Below are 14,646 nucleotides of genomic sequence, written 5' to 3'. Positions count from 1 at the left end.
TTTTCTTGACCTTTGTGTTTGTGTGAAGTATTGTTCTTTCCAATAACTGTTCTCTTTTTCTTTTTATTAACAATATTTTCTACATCATCAGTATTATTTTCTTCCGTACTATGTTTTGCATCTTCTGTAACTGCGGTTTCAGCTGAACTGCTTTTAATGTTTTCTAATTCCTCTTCTGTTTCAGTAATTTCTGAAGTACTGTACTTGTTTGTTTCATTCACACTAGTATCAGTTTTTCCTTCGGTGTAATCAGATTCATTTACTAAATTTGCTATTTCTGTGTCAGTTTCATTACTTTCTATGACACTTTCTGTCTCGGACCTGTCTGGGTCCGGTAATACAACCGACAGTTGGTGTTTTGTTTTCTCTTCATTCTTGGTTATTGTAACTCCTGTTCCGTCGCCCTTTTCGTCTTTGTTCTTGTTGCTTTAATATAGTAGCTAGATATTGACTGGCAATTTAGGAATTTTATTTTTTGAATTTGAAAAAGGTATACTTTTTTATGAATATCGTTAATATTTAGCGTTTGTGTAAATGCTTATATAATATCGTTACAAACTATGAAGATTTTACGAGATTCTTACTGTCCATAATGTGTGACTTTGGAACAATTAAAAGGTCAATAACTTAGTGTAGAAATACAAGACGTAAGTGTTTGGTTTAGTAAAGACACATATCGGAATGTATCAAAATTTATCGAAGGACTTGCTTGCGAAGCCGATATAAATGAATTTCATTCTGCTTTTTAGTTTCAGGTTATAAAAACAACTTTGAAAAGTCGTCCGATGTAAATGTTTTCTCTTTAGAGAATCTGGCTGGTCAAGAAAATGGTGGTTTTGTCAGTATTTTTGTAGGATACAGACAAGCCATTAATAGAATAAATGTTTCACTTCACGTATCGTACAGGGCACTAATTTCTATGCTTTTAAAACTTCATGATGAATATTTAGTGAAAATATAATATAGACAAAGTGAAATAGTGACAAAGTTTTAATTCTGATGTGCCTTATGTATTATGTGGTCACGTGAGTTTTAAAGCTCTTAAACCTTTCAACTAAACAGTGAAAGTCAAAAACATGTCTGGTGTAACAATAACTTTATTAGATCTTAAGCATAATATCTTTATCACATAAGAATAAAGTTTTAAAATAAATTCAACTTCAATCATAACATTTCACAGATCAAAGATTTGTATGACATGCAAAAGAAATAAACCAAAATAAAGAAACACATGCAACATTCCTTAAACTACCTAGCACTTTTCCATTATCACTGCCACATGTCTCAGTCTCAGGAAAACCTGTTCCGCACCATGAGAAAACCAACATAGTGCGTTTGCGAACAGCAGGGATCCAGACCAGCCTGCGCATCCGCGCAATCTGGTCAGGACCTATTCTGTTTGCTTTCAAACCCTACTGCAATTAAAGGCGCATGCTGGTCGCAAACGCACTATGTTGGTTTTCTCATGGCTTGGCTTATTTAACACATCAGGCTAAAGGAATCATTTATCACAACATCTTGACGTAATGAAGAAATTTCAAAATCAACAGAAGCAGTCCAATCAGAAAGTCACATAATATATTAGATTTATACAAAAATACTTTTAACATCCTATAAGTAAAAGGTAAAAATACTGAGATAAATTATTTATACAATAAAAAGCAGCATCGTAAAATTTTAGCTGTAATATAAACAAACTCGAACAATAAACTACATAAAATATTGAACCAAAATTTGCACTCGAGAAGTATACTGGCAGATTAACAATTATCTATTGAGCTTAAACATATTTATACAGAAACACTCTTAATTGTAATTTCATCATCTTCGAATATCTGTCATGAATCAATTTGGTACTATCTACATATCATGCTGAAATTACATTATATTTCTACAGAAAAAATGTCACCGGATTGTCGCTTAAAACACTGTCACATTCTAAATAAAGACATGCATTTATTTTTCAAATTACGGTTGTCAGTTATGTAACATCTATTTGTCACACCTTTAACTTAATGTTTCATCGTATACAGCCATTTAAATCTTCCACAATAATTACATTGAGTAAGAATTGCTACATTGAAAGCTATTCAATGTTAGTAAGATAAACAGTTCAGTCTTACCGCTTATGATCATTTGTTTGATTATATAAGACAGATGAATTACTAATCCCCATCCCGTCGTTCATACTTTTTAATTCTAAGATATGTTGGTTAAAGTTATACATTCTTCAATACACCAAACAAGTGTTTATCAAAACAAAACCAGAAAGGCGTTAGACAATTGCATAGCATGCAGTGACTTAAAACACAATTATAGGTATACAGTTTAACGATCTAGTGTAAACTTTTCAGAAACAGAATATAACGGTGTATACATATATATTTTCCAAAATTAAATAGTGTGTACTGAAACCAAAATTGCATGCAAATGATTGTTGAAATGCTTGTAGAGTCTTTGATCTGATGCATTTCCTGTCAGTGCCAGTGAGATAATTATCAATGCATCTGCAGCTTACAGGTCTCCGAGGATAGCCAAAAGCATTTTCTTGTAGTCTCCCTTACATTCCTGTTCTATTCTCTCAGATATTGTCTTTTTATACAGGCTTTTATACTTTGTCTTTATATCCGCTAAGTCAATCTGGAACAGCAAATGAGATTTATTCACAATTTAACCAAAGGCAAAACATTTCAATTTCATTTACAACATTAAACAAGTGCAATTTCATCGAATTTCACTTGACTTTAACACTGTTTAAAAGTTCTTTCTAAACGTAAACAGAACCGATGAAGCCAAGTTGTCTATAGATAAAAAAGAGGTTCATGTCTTAATGAAGCAGTGATGATGTTTCTAGACATTATCTGTACACTTGTAATTTTTTTAAGAAAATATGGAAAACAAGCACACCTCAGATCTGGATACAATGACTCTGATTAGTCGGGTATCATTGGTTCCAATGCCATCAAAACAACCGTGAATGACTTCAGCATAGAACCAAACCGGGTCTTCTACAGCACGAGCTGAAATGTAAAACATTAATAGATCAGTACCCTTTATACATTTCCAGACACCTAAAAATGTACTATTTTCATAACTTTTTTTCTGAAGGAACTAATTCAAACTTTTGGTTGAAAATAAGACGACAGTCTCTAACAATCTCTGGTTTATAACTTTGATTCAAATGCGAAACTGTTTAAAGCTGGCACCAAAATACATAGTCAGAAAAATAAACGAAAGTTGGAATTTAGTATGTTAATACAGGGCGAGATGTATTTTCGTTAGTTTTCATTATATTATCTTCTAATAAAGGGAAGGAGTAGGGTCCGCATGTACATCATTTTCTGCACATTCAGGCATCCAAAAACCTCATACATGTTTTCTTTTTTAACAAACAGAGAGTAACACTTATGAAAGTAGCCAATGTACTAATGTTCTAAATATTACATGTAAATGATAATTTTCCATTGTCAAATGTAATGACTGGAATTTTGGCAACAAAGGTAATGATACAAAATTGATCATGATCTTACCTAGGCCTAGGTAAGCGTCTTCCTCATCCCCCATTAGGGCTTTCTGTATACCAGCGTATATATCATTGCCTGTCAGCTAAAATATACATAAATACTTTGACGTTTCAATTTGAATATTCTGTTATATTTGAAGTTTTCAAAAGTTGCATTTAGCCAACAGCTTGTTATATATTTTACTGTATAGAAATAACACATACCAATAGTTTAAATCTTTATGCGTATTTAAAGCTACTGCTCACTTCCATTTCAAAGTTCTGATAGTCACAAGTACTTACAATGTATATAAAATCGTGTTATATCAATTCATTTTGTAAATATCAACTTGACAGGAATTATTATGATCAACCCTGTATTCGAATCATTTCTATACACAAAATTTACAACCTGATCAAATCTTGTTCCCCATAAAATATTCTGACACTACAGTAAGTAATCACCACCTGTGTATTCTTGTAACTGTGCCGTGTTTTGTGTCATATAACCGAACCTATAACCTATTTCAAATCAGTAAGATATTTACCTTTTTGTACTCTTGGAAAATGGCCCTTACTTGAACCCTACTTTTTCTTGCTATTGCAGACTTAAAGACTTCGTCTGTTGGGTCAATCGAAATCTGGCCTTCCTGTGTAATGAAATCAGTGGTAATAGTCATTAGAAATGTCCGAATCAAGAATTAAAACCTAGTCACTAGATCTCTTGTTAAAGGTACAGCTTCGCTTGACCCCGTAGGGTAAATTTACTTCTAAATTCAGGTTTAACTTTAGTCTTTTGAAGTAAATTACGACATACAATTGCAGTATGAATGAATTAATATCTCTTCTCTCTAGTAATTTTCCCGTGTAGATTTTCTGAATCTCAAAATCTTATTCAATATGGTTGTCAAGTTTCTGTAACAAACAGTAAAAGATAACATCTATTTTAAGTCTCAACGAAATAAAAAAAAAAAACAGCATTTCTTTACAAACGTCTCGCCTGTAAGTGCATATTAACGGTATTTTAATAAAAAAAAACGCCAACATGACACAACTCTTGAGATATATCTTAACAAGACAGCTGAGAGAACATTTCGACAACATTACAACTTGCTGTGGGTAAAATCTAACCTTATACAGACGTTTTGCATCTTCCTTAGCCTCTTGTATATTCACACTCTCTCCCTGATCCCGTTCACATTTTAGTATTTCTACAAACATGTCTTCCATACCACCAGACACATCTTGGGTGATAGCCAATTGAAGGTCTTTTCCATAAACTATAGACGTATAATTAGTGATACAGAGACTTGCTTAAACACGGACGTCTATTAATTTTAAAACATATCTTGTTTGTAAACTGTTTTTTAGAAAAAAGACATATACTGTTTGAAGAGATATTTACCACAAAACCAAACTGCTCAAAATAGATAGTAACAACTGTACAAGTTAAGAATCATAAACCACTACTACCTATATCAATGTGTTTAGGGTTAGCTGCAAAATAAAGCTACATTTCTATTTTTCGACTATATATATAAAATACTTCCTAAAACTAGTTTCAACTTTTTATTGACCACTAGTAAGAAAGGAAAATTATGTTTATCTGAACAAAGAAATAATTATTTTCATTCTAAATGATGTAATAGTTATATTTTGTTGGGTCTACTGTCATACTGACACAATTCAGGTCATATGGCGACTTTTTTCAACTTTTGATGCTAATCGAAGACCGCATGTGCCCATCCCGGAATTCTTTCAGACATAGGTGGACACTTGGGTAGAACCGCCGACCTACAGGTGTTAGTGGTTCATGGATGACTTAAGACAAATAAAATAAAAACTTACTTTCCTTATACCGATTTTTTATCATTGCGAGTTCCTGAAACAGTAAACGTACCATACAACGTAGAGTTGACGTTTCATATATTTATCATTAAGTGATTTAATTTCACTACATAATGTAAAATATTGTCCTTTGTCATTCACTATGGTCTGACTACGAATCCAGGGGTCTTGAGTTCCAGCCGCTACTCCTCCAACTAAAAATTCTAACATTGTGAAAAGAGTCCCGTATACGGGTGCTCTATAGAACCAGGAAAGCTTCTGGAATTGGAGCGTTTTCTGTATCTTGCATTATCCTCCCACTAACATTACTAAAGATCTTTTGAAGGAGTGGTCCTTATTAGCTACCGGTGGCAACTTAAAATTAGCTTACAAACAATTTATTTCTTTGACTCTAAATCATCTGTCACCGAGAAATATTTGCCAAACCTTCTTGCTTAAATATTTTATGTAGAATATGCATATATAAGTGTGTGAAAATATTAATATATGTAAGGGGATAATGTTACGTAATATTTTTCCGTTTTCCACTATAATAATAAACATTTACTGTTTAGTTTATACTAAATTATTTTAGGTCTGAACCACTCCCGAGTCTGCTTCCTATAAAACCAGGCTTGTGCCATGTGAAAAAAGTGGATGTGACCTCAGTGGGGCTCCAACTCTAGACCTCCGAGTTGAGAAGCCGACACCTTCACTCCTAGACCACCGCTCCCCTTTGGCTTAAACATTCTCTATTTATCATACAATATTTCAAAGTATGATCTTTAACTTAAAAGTACTGGCAATATTTCTTGAAATTAATACATTTTCCATATTAAATCGAAGGTTTCCCATGTTCTAGGATGAGGAAAGTTTCAGTTGATATACCTTGCCAGTTTTTGTACAAAGTACACCTATCAGGATACCCTCTTTTGTACCAAGACCCTTCACTGCCTCGTGTAAACTATGGCAGGCATAATCTACAGGCTTCATCATCATTGCAAGAACGATCTCCTCAAAATCTCCACGCAATTCTGACTCCAGTTGTTCTTGAAGATTCTGGTCAAAAGAACAAAAAATAGAAATACCAAAGTGTGATTGGCTTCAAAATTTGAAAGCCCTCCCGTTTAATTTGGTTTCTTGATGATTCTTAGTACTTAAAATGAGGAACAAAATTTAATTTTATTTGTCTTTTTTTTAGAGGTGTTTTTAATTTGACTGTTTTCTGGTCAACTACTTAATTTATGAATATTTTACGTTAAAAACTATGTTTACGAGAAGTTTCGACGGTAATTTACCAGTGCAAATTTAAATATCTAATAATGTATCAAATATACGAATATCGATGTTCTGACTTTGTGGAATCACTGATTACATGTCAATAAAGATGAAGATGAGGTAAATCACAATCACCTTATTATATTTATCTTGATATTTAGCCTTGACCTCCTGTCTTTGATCATTTGATCTATACGGCAGGATGTCAACAACTACGGCTTCATCTGTTCCAAAACCTGACATGGCTCCATTTAGGCGTTCACTGTCCTTTACAGGACTGAAAGGATTGGCAGGTTTCACAGTTGGTCCAGACGTGGCTTTCTGCACATTTTCATTTTTACTCGCAGCTGGCTTAGTTGCTTTCTTTTGTTGACTCTTACCATCATTGCCAGAGCTTAAAATATAATTTATTTGTAATTCTTCTGGGTAAGCATATGCTATAAGCTGAATCTACTATTTTCAAACAATGAAATTCTCTAAAAGCAAATTAAACCAGTATTATTATTACTAAGAGGTAACCCATGTTCAGCTTGTTGTCATGTTTGGGATCAATGAAATGTAATGTACTCAATTTCTTCCCATTTGAGATCGAAATTAGCCCGTTAAACAGGTATGTTTGAAATTCTTCAGTGTTTCGCACCAGTCTCAGTTCGTGGTCGGATTAACTGCGTTCGGTGTATTTCGATAAAAAAAGCTGGAGTAACAGTGACGCGCAGCGTCTCCTCTGTGCTACCTTCCGTCCCATTTCACAAACAAACATTTACTGCAAAAATTCAGTATCAGTTATTATATACAAATATGTATTTTCACTGGGGTTGTACCTTCTTCATTTTAACGAATATCACACACCAGAATAAAGTAAGGTATGGATATATCCTTAAACGTACCTGATTATTAAACCATATATTAGTATTGAGATTTTTTATTTCTTTCATATTTCTCGTATTTTAGGATCAGAGTCTATTCTAAGTAACTTCATAATATAGACATGGTTAAGAGAGTGTTAAGCGGTGTGAGGTTAGCTGCACATTTAATTACCTCTCTTGAACAAAATCAAACCTAGTCTACTACTTAATTGCCTGCTTGCGTTCCATGTTTCCAAGAGATCTTCTTACAGATTTTACTATACAACACAAATATATACTTGAACAACATACCGACTCACGGTTCAGTACGTAATACATTAAAGTACAAACACAAGCTAGATAATGCATCAGATTCAATATTAACTGAAATATTATTCACCACCCAATAAACAAAACAAAACACATCAGTGATATGATTATGTCGGCTTACAGGTCTCCAAGGATAGCCAGGAGCATTTTCTTGCTGTCTCCATTGCATTCCTGTTCTACTCTCTCAGATATTGTCTTTTTATACATGCTTTTGTACTTCGCTTTTATATCCACCAAGTCAATCTGAAAACCATACAAGATTTCGTACATTTAACTAATGAAAATGTATTATTTATAACATTTAAATACAAACTATTTCACATTTTTTCCCTTATTATTTCACTCTGTACAATATAAAACCGAAACAGTTGTATCCATAGAACTTAGACAGAAAGAAACTTTTAATTGGAAAACTTCATTCATGTGGAGTAAATGATAAATCAGATTGTTTACCTCAGATCTGGATACAATTATTCTGATCAGTCTAGTATCATTTGTTCCAAACCCATCAAAACAACCATGAATGGCCTCAGCATAGAACCAGACCGGGTCTTCTACAGCACGAGCTGCAATGTAAATGCATCAGTAAAATAAAACAATCGCAGGAGACAGTATCAATCTGTTTAAAGGGAAATGACTTACATAAACTACACAACAATCATCTATACATAATGATAATTAGGCAAACGGTGAGTGGGATATTGTGTGTAATTCAAACGTATATTTGAATGTAACGTAAGGAGAGAAATTCTCCTAAAAATATGAATACACTTAAAAGATTGATGTTAACAGATATCCATATAGTGATCTGCAAAATATCTAAAAGATCCATCTTTGGAACTGACTTTGAATTTTTAAATTCATTTCCTGATAATTGCATTTTATCATAGTATGGCATGTTTCTTTCAAAGACACATTAGCTGTGACAGTTTGCGGACTATTTGACGCAATATGCTCCTTCCTAACAAAAGAAATTTTAAGAAAGATAAATTCATTAAGCACTCCTCCAGCATAAAAGCTTTGTACATTAAGAGTATGAGAAGGAGATCTGTGAAACATAAAAACACATCGATCAATTTAAAAATAATGCAGCTTGGTTTTGTCCTTTAGTTTGTCTTCTTATTAATGGGCTTAAAAATATTTGTGTTTTATGGCTTCAAACGAGAATTTTCTTTAATCGTCTTATAAAAACTAGGACAAATTCCCATCAATTTGACAGAGAATAAAAACCCACATTCTATTCTATTTGAAGAGTATAAAAGACAGGCATTTATTAACTACAGCTTCTGCAGTATTTTAACGTACAATTATATATAAATGTCTACTGTAGTGATCGATGAAAAAATGTAAAAATCAACCTCTGTGGACCTTTTGTTTTAATCGGATTAATGGTCTACTTATTATATTGTGTTCAGTACTTCCATTGTCTCAGACTGAAGTTCTTAATTCATTGCCAGTCTTACCTAGGCCTAGATAAGCGTCTTCCTCATCCCCCATTAGGGCTTTCTGTATACCAACGTATATATCATTACCCGTGAGCTGAAAACAAAGTGATATTTTCTGTTAGTTCAATTTCACAATACCATGAAAACTATAGATTTCTATGCAATATGATTTACAATTTGTGTAGACTTTAATTTTAGACTATTTCAATGTTGATAGAAGCTAAACATATTTTACCTGTTCAAAACAGAATGAGACAATACCACGATTATTTAAGGATATTTCTAAGATTAAAAAAAAACACTAATTAATTCAATCATTTATACAACTGCGTACAATTACTGCTTCATTTTATTCCGTATTTCAGATACACAGAAATACTTACCTTTTTATATTCCTGGAAAGTGGCCCTTACTTGGGCCCTACTTTTTTTTGCTATTATGGACTTAAAAACTTCGTCTGTTGGATCAATGGAAATCTGACCTTCCTGCAGAAAGAAGGAACAATTATTAAAAATTTGGTAAATATAATTTTATGCAACCCTTTCTCAAATGATTCTGATGTCATACTGTATTGATAGCTCAGTACATAAAACATACTAAGAAAGCATGTCTTATCATAAGAATATTAAATATCACAAAAGTTACATAAACAGATAAGGCAAGCCAAACCTTATATAATGCTCGAAGGTCACCACAAGTCTTTCTTTGGCCCAACAAAACAAAAAATATATAAATATATCACAATTTTCTAGTTACAGCTGCCGTCATACGTGCGGTCAAAGAGGAACAACTCGATGAAATATGTCCATGGTGAACGGCAGAGTTTCTTGTCTTCACGACTTGTACGTACAAACTAACTTTGGTTTTAATAGTTACAAAAACGAGATCACACCAATTCAAGCAGGAACTTCAAAGTACTTACTGCAATACATTCTCCATTTATCTTTTCCAACGTACCTTATATAGACGTCTTGCATCTTCTTTTGCCTCTTGTGTGTTAACAGTTTCACCCTGGTCCCGTTCACATTTCAGTATTTGTACGAACATTTCTTCCATGCCACCAGACACATCTTGCGTGATAGCCGATTGAAGGTCTGTTCCATAGACTAAAAAATATACGGTTAATTTACAAGCTTACATTATTGTGCATTTAAACATTTGTATTTATAATAATGGGTATCCTTTTGTTTGGTAGCAAGTTTCTTCAGTGCTATATAGCTATCAAGTTGATTTTCCATCTTGAATGGTTAAGGAAGCCCGGGGTGCCTCTTTATGGCATTATTTGAGACTTACGACTTGCCCCAATAAATGTATTGACCTCCCATAAACAAGCATTGGTTTAAACCACAGTAGTAAGAGTAAAGCGACCTTAGCGACAGAAGCCTCGTCGCCGTGTGTGCAAAATTCGTATATATACTGTAGTAATTACAAACATTACTGAACATATTTTGAGCAATTTAGGAGATAAATATTATTTCTTATCTTCCAAATCCTTTGGTACCTAGGTACCAAATATCATTTGCAGGAAGAAAATTAATAATTTAGTAAAATAAATACTAATACATAAGGGATGTATGTTAAACTACTGTCCAATTCTTTACTCCAACATAGTTTTAAGGTATTGGACCCATAATAGAGTACTTCCTTTTGAAGAGTATTCAATTCCTACCATAAACCTACTTTGACTGCAATTTTCAGGGGGCGTAGGTTCAAGCCCCACTGGGACCAATTTTTTTTTCTCCATATTTTCCTTTTTTCTAGTAAGTTTTTACTTCTTTCAATACATTTTATGGATGCATTGTACAAAAGTGGAAAAGTTTCATTTTATAAGCGATTTCTTGCTGTTCAAAGTGAATTTAACTCTGAATCGGAAGGGGTAGAGTTAGACATCTTTAAAAATACTGAGTTACATGCGGTAAAAGTTCTCTACTTTGCCTTCATCCTTTAGATTACATATTGTGGAAGAAATGCAGGCAACAGTGCGAAACATGGTCAATTTTAAGAATATACCAAGCAAATGCCATTTTTAAACATTACTATTAGGGGTCCAATACCTTAAACACATAACAATCTTAGAAAGAAAATAACTCACTTTCCTTATATCTGTTTTTGATTACTGCCAATTCCTGAAAATGTCAAGTCAATGTGGTTTAATTTACAAAATGCATACTTAGTATATCGAATTTATTTTTTCATTTTTTTTTTTTTTGGTTGGGTTTAACGTCGCACCGACACAACCATAGGTCAAATTGCGACTTTCCAGCTTTGATGGTGGAGGAAGACCCCAGGTGCCCCTCTGCGCATTATTTCATCACGAGCGAGCACCTGGGTAGAACCACCGGTCTTCCGTAAGCCAGCTGGATGGCTTCCTCATATGAAGCTTCAACGCTCCGAGTGATGCTCGAACTAACATCGGTAAAATATAAAGAGGATAATTGCATGCATGTTTAGATCTATTTCCAAACTTTCATTTATTTCAATTCTTATTGTTAACCAATCATTGTATTAAGTATCAGCACAGACAACTTGACTATGATAAAAAGTTGTCAAATGTTGCAAGGTTTTACATTTTTGATAATCAGGAATATTTCAGTCTGCATACCTTGCCCGTTTTAGTACAGAGCACACCAATGAGAATGCCCTCTTTCGTGCCTAAACCTTTCACAGCATGATGAAGACTGTGGCAGGCATAATCTACAGGCTTCATCATCATTGCCAAAACAATCTCCTCAAAATCTCCTCGCAATTCGGACTCAAGCTGTTTCTGAAGATCCTAAAAAATACAAAGAACATTTCCACTCAGGAAATAAGTTTTTAAAACCTACATAAATTTGCTCGAAATATACTTTTAAATTCTCTACAAATCAAGCTAAACGACAAAGCTGAGCGACTCGAATTGCTCATATAATAATATATTCATGGTATCCCCCTTCTAACTTGAGCAAAAACAATATACCAATCTTGACAGTTGCGCGTGTCATCATGCAACAAAATAAGAAGACCTACCTACAGTTCTTAATGGTTTATATTTATTAAAAGTTCTAACATTCTATTGTAGAACCACTTGAACAAGCTTGATTTTACAGACGGCAGGCACAAGTTGTAATGATCCACTCGACAGTTTATACAGCAAGATGTTAAAAGGCGTTATTTTCTATTATCAGTTCAAACGTTTCATTGTAAAGTAACACAAAAAGTATTCGAAAATGAAATTACATAGGTGTCCTTTCAAAAAAATGAAGTATTCTAGAGCGTTGGGCTTAGGCTGAATCCATATAAAGGTCCAGAATATATAGTAAATAATATATATTCAACAGTCAATGAGATTTGAAATAATTATAACAGATCAATTATTATTCTAGACTTGAAAGAATCTATCTGAAGAAGAATCTATTGAACTATTTAAAAGCTAGGCACTAACTGCAAGAGTTTCATGGAAAGTTATCGTTCAAATTGCAAAGAATCTTAAAATTACATATTTGAGTGTCGTTGAAAAAGTATATCGTTGGGATATGTGAAACAAATTTATGTAAATAACCTTATTATATTTATCTTGATATTTAGCCTTTATCTCCTGCCTTTGATCATTTGATCTATATGGTAGAATGTCAATAACTACAGCTTCGTCCGTTCCAAAACCCGACATTGCTTCATTCAAACGTTCGCTATCTTCTATAGGATTGAACGGCTTGGCAGGTTTCACTGTGGCTCCTGACGTGGACTTCTGGCTGCTATCCTTTCTACTACTGGTAGTAGCTGCCGCCGTCGGCTTGTTTTGTTTCTTCTGTTGACCTTTACCACCATTTACATCACTATCAAGGTAAGTAAAATGATGCTTTTTTACATTTCTGTGTAGAAATACGCCTTAAACAATTAAGGTAAATGGAATAAAAAGTAGCTTATATTTTAATTTCCTTACGGTTTAAAGTATCAAAGTTGCTTGTTTTACAGTATAAACCACATGTATGTACCTAAATAATCTCAATACTATGTTTTAAGCATCACTACCAAGAAGGTAGTACACTGATATTGCTCAAATAACTTAAATAACAAATGTTCAAGTATAAAAGCTTTTAGTTGAATTGCAAAAAAAACTGCAATTTTCTCTTATAAATGCAGCTTATGTCACTTACTAGCATGCAGTTGCATTCGATTTCTTCGATTCAATGCGGACATTTCAATACTGGTATAAACTTACATTTAAGACCTTTAACAACAAGAAACCAGATTCGCCATTCTACAGGAATATATGAATACTTTACCTTGTCGTTTATCTATCGCGTATGTTTTACTTAGTTCCATCACATCTTTTATTGTAATAAAAGAATTTGTTAATTGTAGCTTCTGTTTTACGGCAACAAAACACATTACAGGTTTTATTGCGCCAAAGAGCACGTCTCATTTAAAATAAAACTACGAAAGAAACAAAAGCAAAAACTTACTGGAAAAGCTGTGCATCATATAAACACACCATCACTTCACAACAAGGTGCTATATAAGTACAATTGACAAATATGTGCAATGCAAAGGCTGCATGTAGAAAATCTTTCTTCAACCCAATTCTCATTGTTTGATGATATATTAACTAGAATTCGGTCAGATCAAAACTTTGTATTCAGTTTTGTGCAAAGTCACACATCAAATATTACACAAGTAAGAATTGAACTGAAGAAAAAACTTGTGTACAATTAATAAAGCAAAAGATATAGTATATAAAACATCAGTTTTCAGTAATTTTCTGTTTCCCAGTTGGTAAACTATCATTATTGAACATTGCCACATCAACTGGAGTCAATTTAAAACATTAAAGGCAGTTTTAATATAACAATTGACTGAAGCTATTTTGTGTCTCGTTGTAGACATTTCATTAATAACTGAACAGACTTTTGCCTCTGTGATTTCTTAAAAAACTTCATTAAACTTGAAACGTATAAAAAATGCATTGCCGTATACGGTATAGCGGGTTAATTCTGCTGGCAAAAAATCTGCGGTTTTGTCCTAAAATGGGCCCAGTTTATTTCTGCGTTTTATTTTATTTCTGCAACCTTTGAGAAAAGCAGGAAATAATTTTTGCGGTTTGCATAAACCGGAATTAAATTCTGCGCACTGGAAATAGCTACCGCATTTACTACATCATAATTAACGACTCAAATGTATATCGTTCTCGTCAGTTATGTCTTGGTGGCATTATCTAGGTCGGAATCTAGGACAATGAAGTTGGAGCAGCCGATTTATATTTAAATCTTTTTCTAAAATATCGCAAAATGCTCATTTTTATTTTCCCAAATTTATATAACGTTCAAAGTCGGTTCAAAAGCACCTAGAGTGCTTATGTTGTATTGTTACTTGTCTTGCCGACTCAAAATAAAATTTATCTTATCTTATCTTATCTTAACGTTTGTCAAACTTTTTCATAAAC

At 33.2% G+C, this 14,646-nt stretch overlaps 1 protein-coding gene across 7 annotated transcripts in view; it reads right to left on the bottom strand.

The window, feature by feature from the left end:
* Positions 1 to 1,079: 1,079 nt before the first annotated feature.
* LOC123536677 (uncharacterized) overlaps positions 1,080 to 14,646 on the bottom strand; it is an 80,285-nt gene continuing 66,718 nt past the window's right edge. For all 7 annotated transcript variants that reach the window (XM_053548595.1, XM_053548593.1, XM_053548614.1 and 4 more), the window contains 16 exons: positions 12,766 to 13,039; positions 11,830 to 12,000; positions 11,320 to 11,353; positions 10,185 to 10,333; positions 9,611 to 9,712; positions 9,246 to 9,321; positions 8,236 to 8,348; positions 7,904 to 8,025; positions 6,743 to 7,001; positions 6,218 to 6,388; positions 5,351 to 5,384; positions 4,634 to 4,782; positions 4,051 to 4,152; positions 3,531 to 3,606; positions 2,908 to 3,020; positions 1,080 to 2,640 (listed from right to left, as the gene is read on the bottom strand). In XM_053548595.1, coding sequence (XP_053404570.1) covers positions 2,515 to 2,640; positions 2,908 to 3,020; positions 3,531 to 3,606; positions 4,051 to 4,152; positions 4,634 to 4,782; positions 5,351 to 5,384; positions 6,218 to 6,388; positions 6,743 to 7,001; positions 7,904 to 8,025; positions 8,236 to 8,348; positions 9,246 to 9,321; positions 9,611 to 9,712; positions 10,185 to 10,333; positions 11,320 to 11,353; positions 11,830 to 12,000; positions 12,766 to 13,039 — 2,071 coding nt within the window. In that variant the 3' untranslated portion in view covers positions 1,080 to 2,514. The remainder of the gene's footprint in view (positions 2,641 to 2,907; positions 3,021 to 3,530; positions 3,607 to 4,050; positions 4,153 to 4,633; positions 4,783 to 5,350; positions 5,385 to 6,217; positions 6,389 to 6,742; positions 7,002 to 7,903; positions 8,026 to 8,235; positions 8,349 to 9,245; positions 9,322 to 9,610; positions 9,713 to 10,184; positions 10,334 to 11,319; positions 11,354 to 11,829; positions 12,001 to 12,765; positions 13,040 to 14,646) is intronic.

The sequence above is a fragment of the Mercenaria mercenaria genome, chromosome 1 (genome assembly GCF_021730395.1).
Source record: "Mercenaria mercenaria strain notata chromosome 1, MADL_Memer_1, whole genome shotgun sequence".
NCBI lineage: Eukaryota > Metazoa > Mollusca > Bivalvia > Venerida > Veneridae > Mercenaria > Mercenaria mercenaria.
Note: the sequence above shows the minus strand (reverse complement) of the source record. Positions and strands in the feature narration are given on the sequence as shown.